Source organism: Homarus americanus, unplaced genomic scaffold (genome assembly GCF_018991925.1).
Source record: "Homarus americanus isolate GMGI-L3 unplaced genomic scaffold, GMGI_Hamer_2.0 scaffold44060, whole genome shotgun sequence".
Classification (NCBI taxonomy): Eukaryota; Metazoa; Arthropoda; class Malacostraca; order Decapoda; family Nephropidae; genus Homarus; species Homarus americanus.
The window spans coordinates 4,838,636-4,858,715 of NW_024756871.1; the positions used below are offsets into that span (position 1 = coordinate 4,838,636).

Below are 20,080 nucleotides of genomic sequence, written 5' to 3' on the forward strand. Positions count from 1 at the left end.
AACACGTGTTGTCATGGGGGACACTGTGGTATATATACAGTATGTAATTTATTGTATATCTGTTCAATCAATTCAAACTTGTATATTAATTTACTCAGTGTCTATCTATCTGTGTTCACTGTGTTCCTTCCCTTGCTTGTAATGAAAGCTTTTGTTAAACACCCCTCTCCCCCCAGGTAACTATGCACTAAATTATTTTCCCCATTGGCTACTACACCTTTTCAATAACCCGTTAATAATTAATAATATTATTACTACACAAACACACACACTGTCAGTTATCAAGGATCTGTTTACATGTACCCTGGGCCGTCACCACCTCTAGGGACAACTATCAGAACACGCGCACTCCACTACCACTCATGCGCGTACTTACCACTCTACCATGACCAGAGTGGGTTGTTCATGACCAGCGTGGGTTGTTCATGACCAGCGTGGGTTGTTCATGACCAGCGTGGGTTGTTCATGACCAGCGTGGGTTGTTCATGACCATCACTACCCGATCAGGATGCGTGTCAACACCGCCTCACAAGGTTGTGTGTGCTGCTGGATATTATGAATTACACATTAATAGTGTGCTACATTGGTAATCACAGTGCGTATTACAGTGGTAGCCATGGTACGTATTACAGTGGTAGTCACGGTACGTATAGCTGAATTGTTATGTACAATCAAAGACAAAAGTCGTGTCGCGGTTTTGTCCGAAGATTTAATATAACTCGTGAAACATTATGAGAGCCCCCTACCATAAGGCAGAGAGCACCAAAAGTTTTTTTTAGCCCTTCTTCCTTTGTTTTCACCTAATTTCACACGACTTTTGTCTTTCATTGTACACTCAGCCTCTCGGACAAATCACGCTGAGTCGCACAGATCGCCAAGCCGATTCTTGTGAGTGTACTGGAGGTATCATGGTGTTACAGAATACACTATAGGATTTATATTTATTTCTCTCATATTTACAGATATTTTCCTTTGGTGGTGTAGGAATGGGTTATATCTAGTTAAAGGATTAAAGTTTATAGAAGATATAGGGTGATACGTGCAGGTTTAAGGGTTATTAATAGTTTACCAAGACGACTAAACTTATCCGAAAACTCAAGTGTCTCGGGCTTAAGTTTGAAACATAAATATTCCGCTGTTTTTATTATTTAATTTTGGGGGTTAAGAATTGTGATTTGGTAAATATATTACATGCACACATGAAAAAAAATCAGTGTGCTTTAATTTAAACGTAATTTCTCATCAGTTTACTCAACGACGATTTTCAATATATCCCATTTACTTGTAATATGATAATTTCTGATTGTTAATATGAATTATTTTAAGACACATAATATTACTGTACAGAGTATAAGCATATAGTTTGAGTAACTTTATATGATGAGAAAACGAACGAAGTAGAATGAGAAATATTTATACCAGTGAAACCCCTCTGGGTCTCCGACTCTCCGTTTTCTTTCTCAAGGCCTCAACCAACTCAGAGCCGACTCTCAGTACTCAGTAGTGGCTTGTGACTGGGTAACGGCGGTAACGTGCTGTCTTTCATTTTGATTACTTGAATTGTGAAGTAGAATTGGTGTACAGAAAAATAAGAGTGAATTACACATTGTGAAGGAGGAACACAATCCAATTATTTTCTCGGAAGTTCGTGCAAATTTTTATAACAACTTTCCATGATCTAATAAAATAATTTTATTTCCAGTGGACGTTACCAAGATTTTAAACGATAAAGTTTAAGTGAGAATAAACTGAAAAAACCCAGATAATTAATACTAGTAATTAAAACTATTTAGTATATGCTGCAAAAATACGTGAAAGAAAACGGAACGTGTACCACCTTGTGGGGTTGGGATATCAAGGGTTGCTGGTCAGACGCATTTCTGTTATCATCTCACGGCCGTAACCTGCTCCAGGAACACCATGCCATCACGAGTAGCAGACTCAAGGGAGGAAGAAGCCAGAGGGGAGGTGCTACTGAAACCATCCTCAGATATCGTCACCTTTCAAGCCAGCAATGGGTGAGTATTTTACAAGGACACCTGCCACTGAGACATCCGCCGCTACCGCCGAGTCCCTCAATTATTTCCTTATATTCCTTGAGCCGGGTTGGGAGGAAGTTGGCGTCCTCTATAATTCCTTCATTATTACTGATGTCTTTGTCCCTCTGTGGTAGTTACTGTTACTGACCTGTTCATAGTTATTTACGTTTACCTTTGTCGACGTATTCATTGTTTTCACGATATAATGTCACTGTTTAGGGAGGTGTTTTGTAATTGTGTTCATGCTTAATGTTATTTATTTATGTGGTGGGTATTGTTATTTGTGTGGCTTAGTGTTGTTTACTGACATGTGTATCAAGTATTTTGTCAGTATATAATTCCATTGTTCGTTTTGGGTTGGTGGCATGATCCTGGGTTTAATGTTTCCTCACAACACGATTTTATTTATTTTATTTATTTTTTTAATATGTTGGGTGTTGTCTGGTATGGACCTGTTTACAGTAAGAGCTGTTGAGGTGTAAAGAGTTTGAGTATATAAGCAATATGGATCACACAACTAAACCTATTTCACCTGAAGATTAACCACCTTAACACTATTTGGAAGGGATTAGATTAGGTTAAGGTGGTTAATTTTTAGGTGAAATGAGCTAGGGTGCAGATTCTTCAGGTGATTCCCTATTTACCCAGTCCCAATTGCGCTGTAGACTCTAGACTAGACGGTAATGATGTTTACTTTGTATGCAGTTAATTCTAGTTTGGGTGGCCATTGGGTAACTAAGGTAAATCTAGAAAATAAATCATTCTGTACTATTAAATTAATATAGTTACCCATGCGCATGTAATATAATCTGGTGAGACGATGATGGGTGCTGCACAAAGTGATTTTATTCGGGTCATGGTCTAAAACGCCATCGTGACTTGCTGGAGTTTTATACAGTACTTACGCAAGCCATTGTTACTCAGTGCTACCTGCGTTTAGAATCATGGACGAACTCAACTCTTCTATATATGAACCGAAGCTGATATTATAATGGGTCTCCGATTTAAAATTCTTTCCCGAGTATTGGAGTACCGCGTGACGTCACAGTTTGTTTACATAGCAGAGGCGTGGTTGTGGAGAGAAAGGGGCCGACGCTGACTTAACGTGTTTGAGTTTTTTTTTTCCATCATGGTTAATACCTGTGTGATTATAGGCTATACATAAGAAACTATCTCAAACGCTGTATCAGTTTTCCCAGGATCTTATTTTTGTATAAGTTTGAAAAAATATGATTGTGACCGTTCATGATCAAGGATGCTGCTGTTTCCCCTACACTGGTTATGACACCGATGACACATTAAAACACACACACACACACACACACACACACACCCTTTTCCACTTTGGGCAAAAAATGCAGTTACGTTATTGCAGACCTATCCCAAGCCAGCCATAGAAGTACAGTAGACATTAGACATACCCACTCACAATATAGACATACCCACTCACAACATAGACATACCCACTCACAACATAGACATGCCCACTCACAACATAGACATACCCACTCACAACACTCACAACAGAGACACACCCACTCACAACAAAGACATACCCACTCACAACATAGACATACCCACTCACAACATAGACATACCCACTCACAACATAGACATACCCACTCACAACATAGACATACCCACTCACAACATAGACATACCCACTCAATATAGACTATAGACGACTCCCAAAAAGTAGCATCAGACAATTATTTTAAGTCGAAGATCCATTCCTTGATAACTAGGAAGATTGGATTAGGTGTCAAAAATTAATTGTTCTTTTATTTTAATCGATTTATTTATTTTTGAATCTTGACTTGATAACCAAAATCCGTATAAAAAAGTTGTGGGTATCTAACCAGTACCGGGTAAATCATGTTTTCGTATTTTACCCGTAATCCCATCACCCATGACGTCACTTGTTTATCTGCATGATTAGAAATATTGATGTGCTTGATTTGAATATTCTTAACGCGTTGTTAATGTGTCTGGCTTTTAGGTCGTAGATGTGAGGTTGTATGTATGATGTAAGGTTTGTTCGCAAGCTTTATTTGATAGGACATGCCTGCACTTAACACGTGTCGACACACTGCACACTCATGCTCTGACGTCGGGTACCGGTGCACTGTGCTTACCCCTACTGGTGAAACAAACAACTTTTTCATCACTGAGTAAATACTGTCGCCTGAATCAGCAATGACTTGATTAATCTGTATGTATAAACGTTTGAAATAAGTTAGATTTATAAGAGTGAGCATCATTTGTAAGAGGAGTGAGTATTTGACAAGGAACTCATTTGTAATATACAGCAAAGTACTATATAAGGAATAACAACACCAGCTGTTATATGTATTTCTATAACAAACATCAATGGTATAACTATGTCCCATGGTCAGTACCCACTTGTGACCTTTTTTTAAATCTGGTACACTACTCTGGTATTGTCTCCGCATATTCTCACCAGACTCGACACTCACGCAGTTAGTTAACTCGTAGTAAACTGATATGATTGACTGGCCACGGAAAGATGGGGATATGAGTCTAATTAAGAACCTTATATAGTGTGTCGTCGCTATTGGAGTAGGGCGTGGGTGAAGGTAAGCCAAAACTGAGCATTAGGTTTGTGGCAGCATCTACTCTAGTCAACGTTATCCCTTCAAAAACAAACCCGGGGGTGGGGGGGCTAATTTTCAGGTGACACCCCCAAAAATATTCTACAAAGTACACCCCCTCCCATTACTATTTGGATCACCTGAAAATTATGCTGCCACGTCGACCATGCAAGGAGTGGCACCAGTGTGTATAATATGTGGTAAGTAGCTCTATCACTATATAGTACTCTAAGATACGGTAATATAATGCTGTACCTTATAAGGATACAGCTACTTGTACTTACTACCCATTTACAGTATTCTTCTCCTTGTAGTGAGGATGGAAGTAGAGGGTGAGGGGAGGCTCATGACGACGGGTCAGGTGATGGTGCGCATGTCAATAAGCGAGGGAATGTACTGCAGCGTGGGGTTGTGAGCCGGGCACAGCAGACAACAGACTGACAGTCATATTACTTCGTCAGTAGTTATGGGATGATATTGTAGTTGCTGATTTAACTTACTATAGTATAGTATAGTCTAACTTGATGTAACACAATTCTCAGCTTAACCTAACTCACCTAACCTAACCTATCTTAACCCGACCAGACATGGATGGGGATATGTATTAGAATATTATTTGGTGATTTACCACGTGTGTGTGTGTGTGTGTGTGTGTGTGTGTGTGTGTGTGTGTTATGTATTCCCCTTGTTTTGAAGAGAAGATGGTGCTGAAATAGCTGAGAGAGGTGCTGAGTATACTGTTCAGTGGCACAAAGCTGAAGGTTTTTTTTTTTATTGGGATTAGCCCACCCGGGCACAGGTCACTGACCCACATCGGGGCCTAGGGGGCGAACATGTAATAATAATGATACTTTAAAAATTCATAATAAATTTTATGAAAAATTCAAAATTAAAAAATAAATAATAATATAATAATGATAATATTAAATAAACGTAAAGAAATAAAAGCATTAAAAAAAATTATCAAGAGTGAGAAACGATATACTGTATGTACTGTAAATGTTGTGTTGACGGTCGGAATTTTTTCGTAAGATAGCAGGTCTATGGGTAAATAAAACGCTTAAATTCACTATGCTAATGATATTTTAAATAAATTGGGCTAAAACGTGTAATAAATAAGGGTTAAAGTTACTAAAAAGTCAAGCGACTGCGAAAAGCTCTGTGATTGGTTGTGACGTCACTGGTTGGGGGTGAGCTTCCCATGCAGCATTGCAGTGGGAGGCAGGCAGCTGTAGTTGTCCAACCTTCTCGGCCGATCGGCTCTGTATTAAATATTATTGGATAATTAATTGTGCTTTACTGTGCAACACAGTAATAGCATTTTGAATATATAAATATTACTAAGCACATAAACTAATTCATTGGATATTAGCTGCCCATGCAACAAATTTTCTTAGTATAAACATTCCAAACAAAATTGGTATTATTTTGGTTTTGGTCATCTGGGGAACCTTAAGATTCTAACTATGAGATTAAGTACTTTAAACAATAAGACACATTATCTCTACAGGATTTCTGTTGCAAAACATTTTTCGATCGCATAAGAAAATACAGATCATAGGTTAGGTAAGGTAAGGTAAGGTAAGGTAAGGTAAGGTAAGGGTATGATGAGTTACAAGGTTAGCTTAACGTACACCGGTAAGGGGTGATAGTAACTCAACTCAAAACTAGTGATTTCCGATAGAAATGAAGGTCTAAATCGTTCATAACACATCGCAAACTACCGGAAAAAAACATAGTTTGCATGTCTAAGTACAGGAATGACCAAAACTTAAAATTTACCCAATATAGCCCATCTCGAATCTAAACATCAAAATATTTATAGTATTTAAAGTAAAATTTTACCCATTAATAAATATAAATGGTGATATATCCCAGTGGTTCATAAGTGAATCATAACAGGACTATGTTATGTTAACTAGCACCAGGCATTCTCAAAACAAAGTCCAGACAATGCCATTATTTCTAAATTAACTCGTATCTCCATCTAGTACTGATATACTCTAAATGCACTGAAAAAAGTCTACCAGGTAAGCGTACATGACAACTGAGCTGGTGTGAACATGGGAGTTTTTTATGTCCATAAGAATGGAGGAAACTGCAGCGGGCCTATTGGCCCTTACTGGGCAGTGTCATTTACACCCAACCCCCATCGCTCATATATCCATCCAACCTACAGTATGTTTGAAGCTGCTCCTCTCGACACATTTCTTCACTTACGAAATGTCCATGACTATGACCATAAAAAAACGGTGGACGAAAATAAAGTTCACAGGAAAAAAGTCACATGACTTGTACATCCAAACACTGATGATATATATCTAGTTTATCATATAGCCTTAGGAAGCTGTTTGTATATACCCCTGTATTATATTTATATTACATTCTTATGTTCCCTAAACCTTTGGTTTGGCATCAGTTCAGACATGGTGATCTTGATATGTCGTACAGTGTGTGTGCACAGATACTGTTAGCTGGTTAGTTATCCATCACGTGTAGAATGAAGCCGTTTTCGGCATTTTGGGTGTCTGTGTGATTGATAACTGCTCCTGGTCAACAGTATGGCAAGGCGGGGACAAGCCCCTCACTCTCATATAGCCACTGTAACTACGCCAGAGTAAAACGAAAACAAACTGGTGCTTCGTTTTCTGTAGGGAGGGGAGTGGTATGACTAAGGCAGCTGATTTCATCGTGTTTGGACTGGCTGCACTTGACATGTTTAGAGTCTTTTAGAGTTTTGTGTGTTAAGTGTTGAGCGCAAAGCCCGTCGCTAAAACATAAAATATTGCGTTGGGGATATAGTAAAAGACGTTATCACACACATCACAAAAGGGCTTCACTAGAAATTTATTTTGCTGTTGTACGTCACCACATCAACCGGAAATCCGGAAAGTTTCAGTTTCCAGCTGATAAGCGTCACGTACAGTAGTCGTCGGCCTACAGCCCTATACAGTACATACTTTCCTCCAACTCTTGCGTCAGTGAGCGACGGAAGATCAGAGTAGCTGCCCATCGCTGTACAGATAGACCAAGGATTGAATTATACTTGAGGAGGTCCTACACTTCACATCCCCTATTCTATAGATATTTTACACACTTTAATAAGAGAGCTCATAAATGAATCTTCGTTTTTAATTTGTTGTTTAATGCTTAATGTTCCATTGATATTTGTTATTGACATTGAAACAGTTTATTTAGCCAGAAGAATATAGATACAGAGTAGATAATATTAACAACATTGACATGGCTCATGGGCCAATTGAGCGCCTGGGCCCTGGGATAACCTGATATATACTGTACAAGTACTGTACATTTATCTCAAGGAAGTATTATCTAGTTCGATTTGTTATTCCGAAAGCTAGCAAAGATACCCGAAGCCTTGATCTTGTGTGGCCCACTGGTAAACTGTGTAATAGTTTGTGGAAAGCACCGAGTCAGTTGATGAGTATTTCCCATGTCCTTTGTTCACTACTGCCAGCGAGCCTCACGTGGTGGAGGAGCGGTCATTGCGTCATCTGAAATGTTAGTACATAATTTTCTTACAACTTTTTTACTAAGCTATAGGAAACAATATCTCTTTGTTTTTTAAGTTGTTTAGTGTAGATAACATGACAATCTCAGTTATGTGATAATGCTGAACTAGTTATCTAAATACACATGATCTGAATTATAAAAGCAGACTCACTGTTATCGTCTCTTGGGAACTGACTGTCTTACCCACTAACTCAAATAAGAACATAAGAAAATAACACATTCTGGATATCTTATAAGAATTGATATAAACAAGGTATCAAGCTTTACTGACACACCTTGGCATTATCTTGTTGGGGGATAATCCAGGTATATTATTGTTTAATCCTGGCTGTCATCATTATCAACATTCTCATTATTATTTCTCTCCCCCCCCCACACACTACCATTACTGAAGCTCCCTCTCTTCCTCCTTCCACATTATAGTGTACGTGCTATTACTGAAGTGCACTCCCCTCCCTTCTCTACCATCTCCCCACACCTCCCCTTCCCTACTCTTACCTTCCCCTCCCAACACCTCCCATACCCTACTCTTCCCTTCCCCTCCCCACACCCCTCTCCTACTCCTCCCTTCCCCATCCCAGACCTCCCCCTCCCTGCATCTCCCCACACCTCCCCCTCCCCACTCTCCCCTTCCCCACTCTCCCCCTCCCCACCCACATACAATCTATCACAACTCCGATTCCCTTTCTTCCCCATAACACACATGGCTTACCAGGACCCCACCTTGACCTGTGGATTAACTCTTCAGCTTCGCCTCTCCCTCCCTCAAGCACTACAAACATGAACTTTTAAATTCCTACTCTGGTCAAGGCTAATCCTCTTATGCTCTTTCAGGGGTGGAGTGGCAGATCATTTGTTTGAGGAGCAGGAACCTAATTGGGTTTTGGAGACATTGGCAGAGAGGCAAGCTCGACGTCGTTCGCATTATGTTATTTACCTCACCACCTTCGTCATGTCTATAGGCTTCTCCATTGTACTGACGGGGGTGTGGCCTTACTTGCAGCAGGTAAGTCATCTTTCAGGATCTTATGGAACTATTCAGAGTCTAATAAGTCCATTTTGTATAGTAGTATAAGGGCATTTTAAGGAATCAATACCAGAAATTAATAGTAATGTATGGCAAAAAGATACCGATGGACAGCAATATTCACTTGAAGCTCTTTATTTGCCAATTTGTGTTCTTGAAGAATATTTGTAATGAAAGCTCTTACAGGTATATACAGTCGACAAACACCCCTCACCATACCAAAAGATTAATTGCTATTTTTTTGACCATGGTACTCTTGTTTATACTGTTTTGTCATACTGTAATTAGGTCTTAACATTTTATTTTTCTAACTAGATGCCCTTTGTCAGATGGGTTTCATTACTGTCCCCCGCCAACGTGATTGTGGACTGGTGTTATGATTACCCATCCCCCCTTGCCATATCCACCAACCTCAAAAGAAAGAGAACAGATCCAAAGGCAGGGTGTCAAATAAACCTTTTCAGTATATACATGATAACTACCTTCTATAGGGATATTATGATAACTTAAGGTTAACAAAATAATGGATGGTAACAACACTTTGAGAAAAACAGAAAATAAAACTTACTCAGTGAAAAAAGTACTTAAGAGAGTAGTCTGGTCTGTTAGGGAGGAGTCTTTGTGGAATTCAAAGAGTGATCCTTCCTGGAGGTGTTCTTATTTAGTAATAATTCTGTTTGTGTTGATTATCCCTCCTTATTGTTGGCTGGATAATAAATATATACAGTTTTGTGTTTTTTAATTAAATATGTGTTGTGTTAGTAATAGAATATGTTTGGTGTATTTTAGTGAACTTTATACAATAAGTTACACATTAATTAAAGGGTATTTTGTTATTATTAATGAAATTTGTTAACACCACCTTGTATTTTCTTGTACCTTTCCAACAAGAAAAATTGTAGTTACTTAAAGACTAATTTTCTCTGCATCTCTTATAGCTTGATCCTGGATCATCAAAGGTATATTTCGGTTGGGTGGTCGCTGCTAACCCTCTGGGACAGATGCTGGCCTCACCCTTACTAGGATGGTGGGCCAACAGGGCGAAATCCAACAGGTGAGGTACGGAGAGAAGGGTGAAAGGAGTGGGGTGGAAGAGAAGGGTGAAGGGAGTGGGATGGCAGAGAAGGATGAAGATGGGAGTGGGGGGAAGGAAGAGTGAGGGAATGAGGAAGAGGGAGGGAGCGAAAGGTGATGAAGAGAGTGGGGGGGAGAAGGGAATGGAGTGGGAGACAAGGGTGAAGAAGGGAGTGGAGGAAGGAAGGATGAGAGAGGGAGTGGGGAGAAAAGGTTAAGGAAGGGAGTGGGGTTGGGAAGAAAGGTAAGGCTAGGAGTGGGGAGGCTGCTTGAAAATGAGGACTAGGGAAAAGAGGGAAGATTAGAGGGAAAAAGAAGAAGTAGAGGGAGAGAGAGAGAGGGGGGGAGTAAAGCTGAGGAAAAGGAAGAGTGAGATGAAAAGGGGGAGGAGAAAGCAAAGATGAAAGTGAAACGAGCAAATGGAAAAGATTAATGGTGTAGGAAAGGTTAAGTAATTAAAGGATAATGAAGAAAAAATAAATTGCTGGAAATACAAATAAGATAAACCGAGAATGTAAAAAGTGAAGATGGAGGAAGAATGATAGAGAGAAGATTATTAATAATGAGAGTAATAGATTAAGAAAATAATTAAAACATGAATGTGATCCTTCCAATATTCGTGTTCAGGTCTCTCTCTCTCTCGAGCCTCTGTCCTGAGTGGCAGTGAGAAGTGAAGCAACCTCAGTGTCAAGGTCTGACTGAATTACTCAGAATAGGAAAATTATACTCCAAGCTTTTTCAATAAAGTTGTTAAACCTAAATCTCTTGGACACATATACAGTGTATCAGTTAGTATATTACTGTGTAAACTATTCTCATTTCTCAGACATGATAATCTGGATTCTTGTTGAGTAATTAATTATCCTAAAAATATTCTCTTGTTCTTTAACTTTGCCATTTTTCATGAAGTTATTATTGTCTGTATTATTATTATTAGCGGCATAGTTCACTCTCTAAGACGGCTGGTTAGTGTTGTCATATTACCTGATGTTTGTTAAAAGTTTTGATTAATTTATATATTTATCTATTTATCATTTCACTATTGATTTACCATTTATATATTGCTCCTTCATTAATAGAGGATACTGCACGCAGACTTTCATGTGTGTGTTGCTGTAAATAATTGCTACTGTATTTATTGGTGGTATTTTCTATGATATTTAAACATTGACGTACATTTCTAGGCGTTGTTTCCAGCTGTCGTTGACCGTCTTCGCTATAGGTAATGGCCTTTATGCCATTCTCAGTGTGTTTGGGTCTGCAGCACTACCTATCATGTTCGTCTCCCGCTTCCTTGTAGGCATCAGCTCAGGTACGTTATGTTCTTTGACTCTAATATTACTGTATTAAGACCATAATTAAAGGTTAGTGGAGTCTGGTACCTGTCTCTGAAGGTCCCCAGTTTTTTTGTAGTTTGTATTTATTAGCAAAGCTTTTCCATTTCCCTTACTGCATGAGTTGTTTGAGGGAGGTGTCTCTCCTCTCATCAGAACTTTCTTGGTGTTTTATGGTGATAGATATTCCTGGAGTGCTCAATGTCAGGGCAGATGTTCCAGCAGGGAATAAGGCAATACAGTACCATTACATTAGACATTACATACCGGTACTAATCCGTTCTCTTTGATTTTATTGCTGGGAATCTGTCCGGGGGTAGATTCGTTTGCAGTGTCTTATAATTGGTGTCACTTGTTGATTATTTGATTCCACTTTCAGTCACTGCAACTAGTGGAATTAGGTTTATGTTTTCCCTTCTTTTACTTCAATGTTATGATCTATATTAAAACTGAAATATTTCAAGGGGACCTTTTCTTTGATAATCCCATTTTTAAGGTTCTGTCTGGATAATGTTTTGGGTGTGGAAGATCCTGATTTTTGAGGATGGTCTTGTTTTACCAACTGGCATTGTTATTCAACTGCTTTTTGGCCTTGCAAGGTTTTTCTACCAGGAGAGACAATGGACCTTTCTTCTTGATTCTTTTGGGTCTTTGAACTCTTGCCTCCTCCCAAGAAGTCTGAGTAGATTAAAGACTGTTTGATAGGGGAGACCTTCTGTCCCACAATGTTTTCATAAATGTGTTGTGTTCTCTCATACAAGGTGCATACAGTAGTTGTAAAGTATTTATAGTTGTTTACACCATTTCTTTTCTTGTATCTTTAATGGCTTTTGTATTCATAATTATCTCAATCTAGACAGGCATATGTTATAGATGGGGATTGATTATTATATTGTGGTTTGTAATCAAACCTAAATAGAGTAACTCACCTTCCACCCTCCTTCACTGCAGTGTTTTTCTCTGATCGATGGGGAATTGTGGATTGGTATTATGATCAGTTTGTTTTTTGGACCTTAGTTGGAATAGGTCATGTATGCACTGTGTAATGTCTTGACTCAGTAAATCATAGAATTACAGTTTCCTTCCTACTGGTAATTAAAGACAAGAGTTGGTTGAAGGTAATAAGTTATTATTTGGGTTATAGCCCCAGTGTACATAGGGTAGGATTCTCCTGGGTTCCTAAAGCCCCAAGCTATGGTAGGCATATTGATGAGTCCATTCTCTCCAGGCTTGATTAGAAACCAGGACTTCAATTTCACTCCTATTTTTAGGTTGGGAGGGGACACTCTGTTGCTATTTTCACTGCCTTCTTATAAGGTTCCTTGACTTCACCAACTCTTTGCAGCTAACATTGCCATTGTGCGGTCTTATATATCCACCTCAACCACCACGAGTGAGAGGACAACAGCTGTGGCATTAACGTCTGCTGCACAAGGCCTTGGCTTTATCATCGGTCCTGGTGAGTGAGTTATTGTTTGAGAATGATACAATTACATGGTTTTAGCTAATGACAATCTAAACTAATTTCTTAACAATGAATTATAGTGTTCATATCTTCTCTGCAGCCATTTAATTAGACTTATTGAGATATTGATAACACTTAAATTTATTTTCTCTCTCAGCCAAAGGCCAAATGTGTACAGAAAAGCTTTACAGTATCTCTTATGTCATTTTGTGACATACTGTATTTTGATTTAATGTGACAATATATATCAGTCTTCATATGGATGTGCTGAACCAGACTGCAAATACAAAAATGTTTTTGAATCATGTGTTTTTATGTGGCTCATACAGTAGCAGTTGGTATGATGGATGTATTGCTGTCATCATCTTGGCATCTAGTGTTTGGATTGTCTGCAATGGTGTCCAACTGTCAGGTTGGATTTCAGACTGTAACTTTAGTTCTATTAATCCTTACCTTCCAGACATGGTCAGAATCACCCTATATGAAAATGAAAAACATTTGTTGATCTTGGGTTCAAAAGTCATAACATTTGACAGGGACACAGTTTTCTAATTATTATTTTTTTAAGTACATTTTTGATAACTGTCTTTTTCTGTGTACAAATGCAGCTGTTCAGACTGGATTGACAGTTATGTATTCGAAGTCCCCTTTATTTGGCAATAATATGGAGTCTTCAGTACCACCTGTGCAAAACAAATCAGGTAGAATATGTTGTTCAGTGAGAGCTTGCACAGAGTTCGCTGAAGAATATCTTCACTGCACTGTATAATCCGGTTTCATTGTGCAATTCACACACTGTTTGGTGCACAGACTAATGCTTTATCTAGCATATGCTCTTATTATGAGTCATTGTGAGTGTCCTGTGAGAACACTACCACCTTATCACCTTCTCTGTGCCCTTCAGAGATGACATATTCAGTACAGTAGTTTAATGGCAGGTCCTGGCTCACAAGGCTATATAATTAAAAATGCTACAAGTGGCACTTTTGACGCATGAGCTACTACATCATCAGACTCCTGGAAAAACATAAATAAAAATGGTGGATATGTCCAGATCATATGAATTTGCAATTTTTTTAACATATTTTGTAGATTTAAAAGTAAAAAGGCAAGAGTTTTATTGGAATCCACTTTTAATGGGGCATTACTGTATTATACTGGACTAACCCTTGATTCATACTTAGTCATTGAAGATTCATTCACGTACAAATATGTAGATACAGTTGAACCTCTAATCCAACAACCTTAAGACATGAACACAGCCATATTATGAAAAATTTCAGTTTATAGAGGTTTTTATAGAAGCTGTAAGATAAATATTACCTAGAGAACCACAAGACATGGTAACACCTTATCTTCCTTGCCCTCATTATCTTCATCATTTAGCACTTAATGTATATACTGTATTTGCTTTATATCATATAGGAATGTCTTTATGTTTGATTTTATTATATATTTACTTGATATACAATGCAGTATATGTAGGATTTTTCATTTATGGGTACAATGTTTATAAAAAGATCTACGTACTGTATTTACGTAACGATTGGAGAATTTACATGGCTGCATTCCCAAAAACTTATTACTGTATGCTCATAAGATAATAAATTCCCCCAACACATAGGAGGGCTTAATGAAGGATTGGAACCTATTCCCATATAAATCTAACTCTGACTATGAAAATATCCACTTGATTACTGTAGGTATAACTCTACTGTATATACTGTATGGTATTTAATTCCTCATCTGCACACTTTGATGTGGATGTGATGCATGTTTTTTTTTCTGTTTTTTGCACTGGCATTCCTTTAATACTGTGCACCTAATTCTGAACTTGGCAAGTACAGTATGTAGTTTAGGTGTACAGTATATGTATAAACTATATTATGTAATGGGTTATTTTATGCAACAGAGTAATTAACAATTTTATTATGTATACATTACAAATCTGGTTGAGCGAATATGTGGAAATGTGAAATGAACGAAATATTATGAAAACAAACTGCAAAAATCCTGCACTCATGACCATCGGAGGTGTCGTGTCTCATGTTTGATTTCTTTTCAGTAGCACAATATTGTACTGTACTGTATTACGCTACATTTGTTATTGTGACGTTCAACTAGTAATGGTTCATACAATAGTTTTGTTAAGAGTGTGGCCATGATTTGGTTGCATTATATCAATATTACATTTCAAACAAATCTAAGCTAAATATTTTGTAATTATGTGAATAAATTATGTGGACAATTTGGCTGGTTGGTTGAAAAATTATGTTCAGTATAATACAACAAAACTGTTACTTTATGTTTTAATTTACATTGGTACTGGATAAACACATGATTGTCACGAATTTAGTCGGATATTATGAGCACGAATGTATATAAACTGCTGACGTGGACTTCCAACGTCATCAACCCACGAATTTTGCACTTTTCATGGTATTTCGGTCATAAACTATTGTATATAAATGTGTACTGTAGTTCATGTAGAATACAGTAATGTTGTTTCCCACTCAACTCCATTTGCTTCTTAGAACTCTCCTGACCTTCATTACAGCTGTCCAGGCTGCACTGGCTGTAGCATTTGCACACACTTCCCCCAACTCCAGTAACTCTACCCTGACTAATGGGACAATGAGTGAGACACTAGTAGACACAGATGCACCAACAATTGAGTTGAACATGTATTCAGCAACAGGATGGATTGGTGTTTTTCTTGGCGTAACAAACCTCTTCCTCTTCTTCCCCTGTACATATCAGGTTAGTTTACAGTTGAAGTTTACAAATATCATTAATTTTATAATGTGTTCTCCACCAACTGAATATATGTTAACCAAGAACTTTTTTAGCTGTTCACTCATTCTTGGTTACTGTACTTATTAATGAATCTAGTGTGTCACAATGACTCCAGAATGCATCTCTACATATCCTAATACATCTGGATTTTCTTGTTGTTTGATACAGTCACTTAACTAGTTTGTGGTCCTGGTGTATGTTGTGCCAATTTTTACTTTATCCTTTTCGCCACTGATCAGCTCATTTACCGCTTAGGTGGTCAGTTATGTCTCTGTTACGCACTGTTGGCATGTATACTTGTTCCAGAATGTATCTGAGATGTAGATGAAGAATTAACTCAATTTTTTAATATTCTGTAATAAATTTTCACATACCAGTCGCCCTGGGACTCAACCTCTTAGATGTACTACAGTACTCACTATACAGAGCTGTTGATTCTGACTTGGTTATATTGCTCAAAGAATCAATACACCATACCTCATAATTTTTAATCTTTTACAAAAAGTCATATAATTTTAGGATCCCTTCTTCCGTATTATTATTAATTTTCAGTTTTGCAACGAAATTGATGTATTAGAGAATTCTACTTACAGTATATAATCTATTGTTTTTAAAATCATTTCACAGGAACATCCCATAGCAGCTCGAGAAGCCCAACTTCAGAGGAGACTAAACAGGGATGAGAGCACAAAGCTGCCAAAACCAGATTATGTTCCTTTGGTTGGAGTTATTTTCTCTTTCTTTAATTTCCTTTTTATTTATGTGTTATTAGAAACTATTATTGTACCCATGTGTATTGATCTGTATGCTTGGACAGATGAAAAAGCTATAACACTTGTAGGAATTGGTCTTAGTGTGGCAGGAGCATTTTCTGTAGTTATGTTTGCATTATCGAGTATTTTGACGAAAAGGTACGATGAACGTAAAGTTTTAATAATTTTAGGGATAATACCACTGATATTAGCTAATTTAATTCTTTTCCCAATGGGCAGCAATTATCCTAAAATGAAAAACTGCAGCACAGATGATCCACTTCATATTGAAACTTTCAGTAATCTTACAACTTTTGCCCCACAAACTACAGATTTACTTTTAACAACTTTACCGGGAGATCTGCCGGTTAATATAGTTGACATGGAAAGGAGACTTTTAACAGCATTAGCAGGAGAAATAAACATAATCAGTGAAGAAAATACTACTGGTACTCCAATACCATCAGTAGAGGAGGTAACTCTTCTCAGTGAAGGGTTGGAACCTTCAACAACCATACAGGTAGAGCTGATAAGTACTGCTTCTGAACCTATAGTCTCTCCAACACCAAGAGAGAGACACATTATACCAGGTGAAATGTACTTCAATAATTCAGAAGCGAGAACTCTGTCAAGAAGACGAAGACATGCAATTCGTCGGGAAACATGTGATGATTTGGGGTGTCCACCAGAACAGAAATGGTGTCTTTACACTCCTATTATTGAAATACCACAGCTAATTGTCGGAACATTTATGGCTTCAGTTGGCTACCCAGTGGCCTTCACATTAGCAAGTTCTCTTTTCTCCAAGTTGTTAGGTCCTAAACCTCAGGGAGTTTGGATGGGAATTCTCACCAGTGCAGGCAGCCTATCCCGTGTTACTGGCCCAATATGTGTGTCATACATGTATACTGTATTAGGCACTAGGTGGACATTTGGTGTCCTTTTTTTACTTATGATATTAACATTTATTATAAATCTCTGTCTGTACAGGAGACTAGTGCCCATGAAAGTAGTAAGAAATTTAAAATGATAACTGTACAAAGTTATTTATTATATAAAGGAAGAGTGAAAGTGAAGTATTGAACCTAACATATCGTTCTGGCAGAGGCTGTACCCAGGCAGCTCTCATGATAAAAGGCTCGTTGTTGTAGATTTTCAATACAGTATTCAGGTGTCTCCCTTTATTTTTGGCTAGTCCATTATTATATGATTCACAAATGGGAAACATCTGGATAGTATATCTTGAGTACTGTACACAGAAATGGATATGTGGATAGGCAGACTTTGCCATACTCTTTTCTCGTGAAAATTAGAATAGATTACCACAAATATGTCACATAAAGTAGATCAGACCAAATAATACCCAAATTATTCAAATGCAAGAGGTGGGAATGGTCAGTGATGGGGAATGTAAGTCACTCCTTAGTGCCTGGCTTTAGCTTTTGAGTCTTATTTTCTGCCTCAATCCTTTCTTCCAGGTGACTTAGGATCATAAACGCTGGATTGTTTCTGGAAGTCCTGTTTTATAACCGAGTTAGGATGAGGAGACTCGAGAGTCCTCCCTCTTATTGGATATATACAGCTTGGTTAGACTGATGCTCGGTCATGGATATCAATTCAGCCAATGATAAATAATGGAAAGCAAAATTATGGAGGTTTTTGTTGTACTGTACCTAAACTTATCAACCCTCAGCCTTCTGTGGTTTCTCAGGCCCTTGCTATGGTGCTTCTACTAATTCTTTGTTTAGTGCCAGATGCCTTGAGTGTGGTCAGCTGGTCATCAAATGAGCTTCCTGACTATGGAGTGTCTAGTCATAAAAGCCTGATATGATATCTGAATTACTCCTGATAAAATTAATGCAATTCTTAGTAATATATTTTTAGGCTATAAAGCAGTGGTCCCCAACCTGTCGTTTGCAAGCACCATGGCACCCGCGAAACCATATTATGGAGTCCGCGAAGGTTTATTTGAAAATTGTGAATTATTTGGGATTCTTTGTAAGCGTTAAATTTATGAAAATATGTAATAACTTGGTACAAATTTACAGTTTGAGAAAGAGAGAGAGAGAAATTGCGTGTTTGTCCTGAGTCTATCGTGTACAGCCTTCTCACTGGGGTAAATACACACGTCCTGTCCAGAGTAAATGTAAAAAGTTTGTTAGTTCGTGTAAAACTGCAAATAACTGTACAGTATATATGAGATTTTATTTTCTTGAATGTAGATCCAAAGTTTTGGCGCCCTCCACTTTATTTACAATGATAAATGTGGCCCAGAGTCTACAAAAGGTTGGGGACCACTGCTACAAAGACTAACCATACAAAATGTTGCTATACTGTATGCAGTGAAGCCACAAATCCAATGTTTTCTTTTGCAGTAGCCAGAGTAAAGTATCACATAGTGGTCTTTTGGAAAATAAAAGAACACAGATTCAAAATGGCAAGCCAGCACCTTATTTTTTCATATGAACTCTCACATAATAAAAAAAAAGCCTGAATTACAAATATGTTTCCTTCATATCAGGGAGCTAGTTATTAGGTATATTTGTGTGAAATCAGTTTAGGTTTGATTTAATACATAGGCTCTTCAGGTCATATTGGTGGTGATGTATTGTTTACAGTACTGTATACAGTACGGGCACATAAAAACTTAATTAAAGTTGTTGGGGTAAATTAGACCCAAGTACTGTACTGTACTACTCTCCTGTGATATACCAAAACAAATACACTACCAAAGCATGAAGCATACCTATAACTTCATAAGAGAATAAATACAGTAAAAATAATTTGTACAGGTGTAACTGAAGGAGGGTTGTGATAAATAGGAAAATACGAGTACCTGGTTAATATATTTTGGGAAGTTTATATGTTAAATGTAATATGTACTGTGCAATGAAGAAGAAAAAAAGAAGTCTATGCAGATCTCTTATAGTCTGTCTATATTGTTGTAAATAGGTATTAATTTTTGTACAGTGTCTTGTTGCCTAAAGATAATTTGTGTAAATATATGAGTATCCAGTAATGTACTATGTGAATATAATACACTGGCTTATGTAATACAAATTGCAGCATTTGTAAGGTGCTTCTCAACGCATACCAGATTATTATGGCTTTTCGATCACAGAGAATTGTTTGCTTTAATAGTAGAACTCTGTATAATATATTTTGGAAGAGATCTCAATTTTATTCTGTACAGTAAACCCTCGATAACTCAGAATTTCATGTAACTCGGCATGGATATGGTCTCGGAATGTATTATAGTACAGTATAACTCGGGAAATGCCGAGATATATAAAATTATATGGGAAAATCTTGGCATATCTGGCCACCTGCATCACCTACCATGCCTCTTTGTCACCTACCATACATCTGTCGCCTAACATACCTCTGTGTCACCTACTCTGATGCTTCATTCTTCGCCTGCAGTGCTGGTAAGTGTTAATTTTTTTT

General features: G+C 37.7%; 1 protein-coding gene across 10 annotated transcripts in view; it reads left to right on the top strand.

Moving 5' to 3' along the window:
* The window catches only part of LOC121857042 (major facilitator superfamily domain-containing protein 8-like), a 24,104-nt gene extending 4,172 nt beyond the window's left edge, over positions 1-19,932 (top strand). For 4 of the 10 annotated variants that reach the window (XM_042352885.1, XM_042352884.1, XM_042352887.1 and 1 more), the window contains exons 2-8: positions 1,703-2,018; positions 9,020-9,191; positions 10,151-10,266; positions 11,471-11,598; positions 12,966-13,079; positions 15,643-15,845; positions 16,509-19,932. In XM_042352885.1, the coding sequence (XP_042208819.1) occupies positions 1,921-2,018; positions 9,020-9,191; positions 10,151-10,266; positions 11,471-11,598; positions 12,966-13,079; positions 15,643-15,845; positions 16,509-17,663 (1,986 nt within the window). In that variant the 5' untranslated portion in view covers positions 1,703-1,920 and the 3' untranslated portion in view covers positions 17,664-19,932. Of the gene's footprint in view, positions 1-556; positions 1,528-1,702; positions 2,019-9,019; positions 9,192-10,150; positions 10,267-11,470; positions 11,599-12,965; positions 13,080-13,414; positions 13,498-13,693; positions 13,787-15,642; positions 15,846-16,508 lie in introns of those variants that run through there. The other 6 variants (XM_042352890.1, XM_042352891.1, XM_042352882.1 and 3 more) reach the window with 6 other exon arrangements.
* The last annotated feature ends 148 nt before the right edge of the window (positions 19,933-20,080 follow it).